The sequence below is a fragment of the Musa acuminata genome, chromosome BXJ3-5 (genome assembly GCF_036884655.1).
Source record: "Musa acuminata AAA Group cultivar baxijiao chromosome BXJ3-5, Cavendish_Baxijiao_AAA, whole genome shotgun sequence".
Taxonomy (NCBI): Eukaryota; Viridiplantae; Streptophyta; class Magnoliopsida; order Zingiberales; family Musaceae; genus Musa; species Musa acuminata.
Window position 1 is genome coordinate 39,099,479 of NC_088353.1, and position 7,506 is coordinate 39,106,984.

The 7,506-nt window shown below is 39.6% G+C and overlaps 1 protein-coding gene across 5 annotated transcripts; it reads right to left on the reverse strand.

Moving 5' to 3' along the window:
* Positions 1–464: 464 nt before the first annotated feature.
* LOC135584664 (phospholipase A1 PLIP2, chloroplastic-like) lies at positions 465–7,016 on the reverse strand. Of its 5 annotated transcripts, none has more exons than XM_065150376.1 (7): positions 5,821–7,016; positions 4,681–5,169; positions 4,524–4,583; positions 3,581–3,997; positions 1,999–2,837; positions 1,836–1,915; positions 465–1,053 (listed from the first exon to the last, which is right to left on the reverse strand). In XM_065150376.1, exons 1-5 carry the CDS (start codon positions 6,466–6,468, stop codon positions 2,259–2,261), a joined length of 2,193 nt encoding a protein of 730 aa, XP_065006448.1. In that variant the 5' UTR covers positions 6,469–7,016; the 3' UTR covers positions 465–1,053; positions 1,836–1,915; positions 1,999–2,258. The 5 variants fall into 5 exon arrangements, with proteins under 5 accessions (XP_065006448.1, XP_065006446.1, XP_065006445.1 ...); XM_065150374.1 differs by having other exon boundaries at positions 465–1,073; XM_065150373.1 differs by having other exon boundaries at positions 465–1,084.
* Positions 7,017–7,506: the final 490 nt, after the last annotated feature.

Genomic DNA, 7,506 nt, shown 5'->3' on the forward strand with positions numbered 1-7,506 from the left:
TGTATTTAAATTAATAAGTAAATAATTAAATCATTTTGACAATTTTGTAATATTAGATAATGTCATAAGGTAATTAAAAAATTTATATTGACATCAAGTAAATATTGAAATGCTAATAATACTATCCTAAAGTAACATCGCATTTCTAATACAAAAAATTATCAAACACTAATTCACATTTACTATCCTAAAGTAACTATGGCAGAGGAAAGCCAAAAGCCAGACTAACTACATAACAAAAAAGAAGCTTTGTTAATCCATCTATAATAACAATATTAAGACATCCGGTTGATCGGTACATTATTGTATAAATAATAAGTCTTTTTAAGTTCAAATTCACAAGTGAGTGTTATATACACTATTTAAGGTAATTAAAATTCAACTGCAACACCACCTAATACACAGCCAGCAGCAAGAGAAGAAGACTATGCCAGTGACATTTGTCAGAGAGAATAGAACAAATCTTGACGAAAACTTCATCATGTTTGACCAGATGATGGCATTTTAATCTGTTTCTGAGACTGAAAGCAAAGTAATCCATGATAGTGTGTGTTTACATGCATATGTATGGCTTCATCTCTGTAGCATTTGGTCCTCCCTAGTCCACACTTATCAAAGCAGAGCTTACAAGTTCACAGTGAAGAGAAAGGAAAAGACCATGGCTAAAGCAGCAACGAAACATTACTCTTCAGAGAGAAGGGTGGGTGGTGAACCAGAAGAAAAAGACACGACAAAAAAAAAATATTTTGTCCAGTATGCATCCACAAAAAAGACCATGTGAATCAGGATTGCTATCAGATAGCTGCAACCTGTTAGTAGATGCAAATTCACAACATTTTCAGCTAATATGTCAACATCTTATGAGTAGAATGATCGGCGTCCAACGTGTAAGCCTTACCTGCGTAGCAGCCATACTCTTACGTGTATGATACGTGCCTCAGAGTGAGTCGATAGGCTTAGAAACCTCAACCACGCAAGCTGGGACCTCAATCTTGTTGCTGTTCACTTAACATGTGTTTGATTGAGCAAGACAAAGGTGGAGCTGTCCACAACCTGTCAGTATTTGTATGTATCTTTGTATTTCCTTGGCATAAGTTTCCAGTGTAAGATGCCAAAATGTTGGACAAAAAAGAAAATTATGCTTTTAAAAAAATGGAATTGGTCAAGATGCAGAAATATCATGGCAACATCCGATACCCTTGTCAGTTCAGCAAAAGTCACAAGAGTCGTAGAGCCACATTCAAACACGACACTCATGCACCTACCATTTTGAGCGAGAAGATACAACAGCTAAGATGGATGCGAACAGAAGCATGATTTTGAACACGTGTTTGTCGTCATACTAGCCTTTAAAATTTGAACACAAACCAAATTTCTAGTGTCTACGCACAACTAGAAATATCTGAAAGTAGAGGGATTAAATTCTTAAATAGCAAGATTCAGAAATTTAAGCAAGCAAGGTTGATAATTATCAGGATTTATGATAAAAGAGTTTGAAATTTATTGCAGTAGAGTTATATGATGTGTCGACCTCACGTATCCATTAAAGAAAGTATGACACTGAATGATTTAGTCACAAACGCAAGCATGTGCCTCTTTATGCAATCAACAACTCAGCTAAAATCTGGGTTATCATGGTTTGCTAAGACTACAATGAATGACATGAGGAAGTTTACCTAAAATCAACAAACAAGATATATTATCATGATCTAAACAAGATAATATATGATTGACCAACTGCTATATAACAATCAATAGATGATAGCAGTGACAATTAAAAGATAAAAAGAATAAATTCAGAATCAAGCTCACCAGACCGAGATCAGATGACTTACAATGGGAATTTGATCCCAGGAATTCTGAGAACCAATAAAATCTCAGCATATATTATCTTCTTCTTATCTCACAAATTCATCTGCAAATTTATTAAATTTGGAGATTAGCATATTAAAACAAAAAAAGTGAGACAAATTACCTTAATAAGGATTTGATTTGTACCTTAAATTGGAAGTCTGAAAAGTAATTCAAGTGAATTGTGGGATTGGAAATGTATGTTCACAACAGATCTTTAGTTTGTTCGGGCAAACAAAAAGCAGAACTCAACAAAGAACCATGAGACCTTTTGCTGAGACATATATATTCATTTCTATTTATCATGAATAATGACAATTTTTCCATCTATTCCAGAATTCTATGAAAGAATTGTATGATGAATAAAGAATGTAACCACTGCAGCAGATTACAGCAACTGACTTCAGTCAGCTGCAATTAATCACAGATAATGCTCCCAGGAGCAATAACCGTGCTGGAAAAAAGAGCACGACAAATATATGAACATGCTGCGATGCAACCAGTCTTCCAAACCGTTTCAGTGTTTGCCTTCCTCCGTGAATAACACCGGCAAAGCTGAAGTGGCGTTGAGTGGAGATAGTTGATCCAGCAGATCTGGAGGTGACAACCCTGGGGTGCATGTCCTGTGTGGCCACAAGAGGCCACCAAATTTTACGGCGTTGCTCCCTCTTGACCTTTCTAATGAGTTTAAGCTCCTGGTGGATCACACCACGGACTGACCTCAAGTAGGAATTTGTATCATGGTCTCTATACACTGTTCCTTCAGAACCATATGCAGAGCGGTCACTAAGAATCTCAAGAGGGTGGGGAGAGTTTAGGAAAGCTAAAGTTGCAGCATGCAGTAGCCTTTCTGTATCATTTGAGTCTGCTAATGAATTGCCCAAGATGTAGAGGCCATTGCCTGGGGGAAGAAGGTGGTGGCATGGAGAGAACTTCTCTTCAGGTTGTAGTATCAGAAGCTGCCCCATGGGACCATATAACAGTTTCTGTCAAGAGGTGGCATAAAAAAGAAGACCATTGGTTGAAATCATTTTAAATATATAAAGGCAAAAGTAATGTATTCTCAAGCACTTTAACTTAAGTTGTGTCATTGTAGATAAATTTACATTATTGTGAAGGGGAATCTACACGAACTAGGAAAACAGTGAAAGAAACAAAAAGTATACTAGTTGATCGTTATATGCCTTTATTTTTCAATTAGAAAAATGCTACTTTGTCTCGTAATTGGATATAACTAAACCAATTTGGCACTCAACCCCTTTTTGGAGATAGAGGCACTTGGACCAAAGTAAATGCCTTAAATTTAAAATGAAGCATGAAAGCAAGCTCGTTGATTAGACAAACTAAAGCATCCATTGCTGTATAGAGTTATGCTGAACTTTGGTACCTTTTAATTCTATCAAAAGTTGAAAAGGGAGAAAAAATGTTCAGTTAATCAACAGAAGCAATTTTTTTAGTTTTGCCGGTTGCTGAGATAATTGAGATTAGAGAAGCTGATTAATATTTGAAGGCACCATAAGATGTTGTATGACACCTTTTTTAATTTTCAGGCTAATATTTCACTACAAGACTACAATTTATGTCAAGTTCATGAAAATTTCGGATTAATGAACATCAGGCACTCAATGTTTTTGTTTTTTAATCTTCAAGGCACATTAAGACAGTGTACACTTATCATAAACAGATATATATAGCATTCCAAAGGGATTCAAAATTGATCAAGTTTTACCTGGTTCTTGAGACATGGATGATCTCGGAAGTTGCCGTTAACAGCCTTGAGAATCTTAGCTACATGATCTGGATAGTTGCAGGAGAAGGCTCGAGGAACAATATCTCTATGCATAGTAATGGCTTGGACATGATATTTAGGCAATCCCAATTTCCGAAGCAAGTTATCACCTCCACACATTATCGATGGTGCACCAAATGTTATAACAGGGAGCAAGGATGAAGGAGGTGCTTCTCCTCGTATTAGTAACATAAGATTCACAAGCAGTGCAAGGCTTCCACCAAGCGAATGACCAGTGAAGCGCAAAGTTGCAGATTGACCATGAGATTTCAAGTGAGATCTGATTTCCGGTAACATCTGATGATACATTCCCTTGGCAGCCTCATAGATACCCCTGTGTACGGGTACATCTAGCCCCTGGAACATAAAAATAAACATCTCAATGAGCAAAGTTACTTTTCCTTTAAACAAATTGATAAGTCCAACAAAATAACAGAAGGTTAGAAAGTGCCAGAATTGACCCTTTCAGCCACGTGACAAATACATATGAATTGTTCTGGCCATAAATAAGCAGAAGTAATGTCTTAAAAAAGGATTAAGATATTATGCCGACATGTGACAGATACAAGCTTTGGCACATCCAGTCAAAGATGGTTTCAATTAATTTTAAAACTTTTTGCAAAAGAACAAAAAAAAATGGGGCATAAATCCTCATGATTTGGGTGAATTCAACAAAATATATCCATTCTGATTTTGAATTATGTGGACCAAAAATCATATTTGACCTAAGCTTGCCCCAAAAACATGCAGATGCAGCAAACTGCCAAAAAAGGCCTCACATTCACTCCGACAAGCTATATACATGGCACGATGAAGTTCAACAGAAAAAGTCAAGAGTAATCCATAAAAAATGTTTAGAGAAAATTTAGAAAACAGGTAGTACCTCGAATTGAACGGGTTCAAAAAGAAGATTTGTTTGCCAAGAAGCCAGTGTCTCAGAACCCTGCACATCAGTAATGAATTCATACCAAAACTATCCCTAGTATAAAAAGTGAAGAGAAAAAGGAAGACATACTAAATAAAAAATAAAAATAATTCACCTGAATGACAAAATATCTTGTTGCACTTTTATCATCATCACATATGTACCATTCACAAGGTAAAGACTTGGCTGTGTTCAAGTCCTTGGCAATGGCTTGTCTCATCTCCTCCTTCCCAGCTACAACAGCAGTGACAGAATTTGTAGTGGCCATAAATGATGCCTCTTCTGGACTCAGAGTCCCATCTTCTTTATTTTTGCTGCTTCCTTCTATTTGATCCTTGCCTGTCTCTGTCTTACCAGGAAGAATTCCCGTCGTCTGAGATTGCAGATATGAAGCAGCTGAAGCTGCAATTTGATAAGCAGCAGATGCACTTATGCCAGTACTATTTCCCTTCCTTTTGTCATTCTCTTCCACCTCATGGACCTCCTCTTTCAGTTCTTGATCTTGAGATGGTTCCTGCTGCTCATCCGAATTTAAAGATGTGCTTTTCTTCTCCAGTGATGAAGTTACAAATCGCAGTCCATAGCATTTCAGGAGGTTCTTCGGCTGAGGAAATGGCAAAATCATGTCTTAAGGTCTTCTCTCTAGAAAATTTGAAGATCAACTAAAAGAATTGAAGTTGTACGGTGAAGTTAGGTGGGAAGTCATTCTTTTGTCGAGAGATGTAAATGTCTCATTAACATTGGATGGTTCAATCATGGAATGGACAAAAGCACAAGACTTTGATTTCTGAAAGGAAGACATGAAAACAAAGTTTTTCACATGCGAAGTATGATTAAATGGAAAAAAAATTTCTTTGTTTAGTTTTCTAAAAGATTTCAGAATCATGGTGAACAGCATTCTAAATATCCAGCCTACAGATCAAGCCAAACAAAAACAATTGACAATTTCTCCAAAAATAAAATAAAATCCCTTGTAAAGATCCAACATTCTCGATCCATCAAAGAGACTAAAAACTTTCAATCCTCCTTGCATGCTAAAGTTCAACAAATCCATCAAATAAATCAACAAGTTAAGAAAAATCTTCGCAGGCAAAAATTTCTCGATGATAGACTGATGAATTAACTCAAGAAAAATATACTCTCCTTAAAGTTTAAACATTCGATCAGAACATCCCAAAACCCATTTCGTTATAGGCCAAAAGCAAGAAAGGTCATCCAGATGGTAGAAATGCTTGGGAACTTCTCAATTTGGTACCTTGATCTTGGAAACGATGTATGCCAGGCTACCAAGGTAGGCCATCTTGGCGTAGAGCTCCGCCTCCACCAAAGACACCCTTCGGAGCAACCGGGAGAAGGACTCCCGGTCGAACACCATCTTCTCCTCTTCTTCGTCTTCGACGACGCACCCTTCCGAGCCATCTTCGGGGAAGCTTTCGCAACCGACGCACCGGTCGCCGTCTTCCACAGCCGCCACCTCCCGGTCGCCGCCCGCTTCCGGCTCCTCCCTCTCCGCCCACATCGACGTTACTCTCAGTATCTTCAACACCCAGTTGTCCCTCCGGTGCTCCGCTACTTCTACCACAGCCTCCTGCTGCTCCTCCTCCTCCTCCAGCGCCACCGATTTCTCCACCTTTTCTGCCGCGGCAACGTCGTCGCTCCCCTTGTCGGCGACGGCCCCACCCCCATCGGGCCAAAGTCGCCTCAGCGGCAGCGGGAACATATACGACCGCTTCGCCGCCACACCGGCCGCTGACGCCTCCACCACGTTCCCACCGCTCCCCGCGGCTGCCCGAGGACCCAAGGCGCAAACTTTCGCCGCCGGAAGGTGGTGCCGTGACGCGACGTCACGACCGACGGCGAGGCCCGTCGACGGAACCCCCTTCATCAACATCAGACCGTCCATTTTTCACGCCCCCCAATCGCTGCACCTCCCCACCCCCCGGAATCCGTCCTCGAATCCCACCAAGTCGTCACCTTTCGGGATAAAAGACGCACCTTGGGCCGCCCCTCCGAGTCTTCAGCGTGCGTTGGAGGTCAAGAATCGAAGTATCCGCGCACGCGCGCGCGCGCGCGAGCGAGAGAGAGAGAGATGCGGGTCGTCAAGCCTCAAAGAAGAAGGAAAGTTCAAAAAGCTGGAAACTTTCGGAGCATGCGTGCCGATCGTAGGAAGAGGCAGCTGATGGGCACGGAACAAATCCCAGGAAGGCAGTCTCTGTTCTTGCTCTTTGAACACGGATGGTTCGGTTCTTCCAACTCTTCCTTTCTCCAAGTTTGTGCGTGACGTTCCCAAATCTAAGCAGCAACGAGAGAGAAAAGATCCCGGCGGAAGCCTGGCACAAGTATACCCAAGACGCCTGGAAAACATCCATGAGATCGAGCTTTCAATACGGCTGCAAATGGATAGGCGAACACGTCAGTGGACAGATGCGCAGAACAGAGGAGTCAACAAAGACGACGTCGTTACGATTTCTCGTGGTTGGGTCAATCCATGCAGTCATTTTAAGACAAATATAATAACACTCTTTCCGTGCTCTTTCCTTTGACCTTTTTCTCACCCCTTTTATTTCTTTAATTCTTTTCTCGGATCGAAAAGGGGCCGTTTCCCAAATGTTTTCTTCAGCACCGACAAAAGGAGGCTTTTGACATTTCATTTTCGTATTCAACTGTGGAAAAGGAATTCAACTGTCCACAACGGTTTATTTTACTACTTGCGATTGCCTTTAGTCAACGGATCTTATTGGATTTTCTTTATATATATATATATATATATATATATATATATATATATATATATTAGGGAGGAAGAGAATAACTTAAAATTAAAATATGAATCCATCAAAAACTAATATAAAATTTAAATAACTTTTTGTTTATATCTATAAAAAAAATTAAAATTTTCATTATAAAAAAATATAAAAATATTTTTTTTCTTGAATTAACC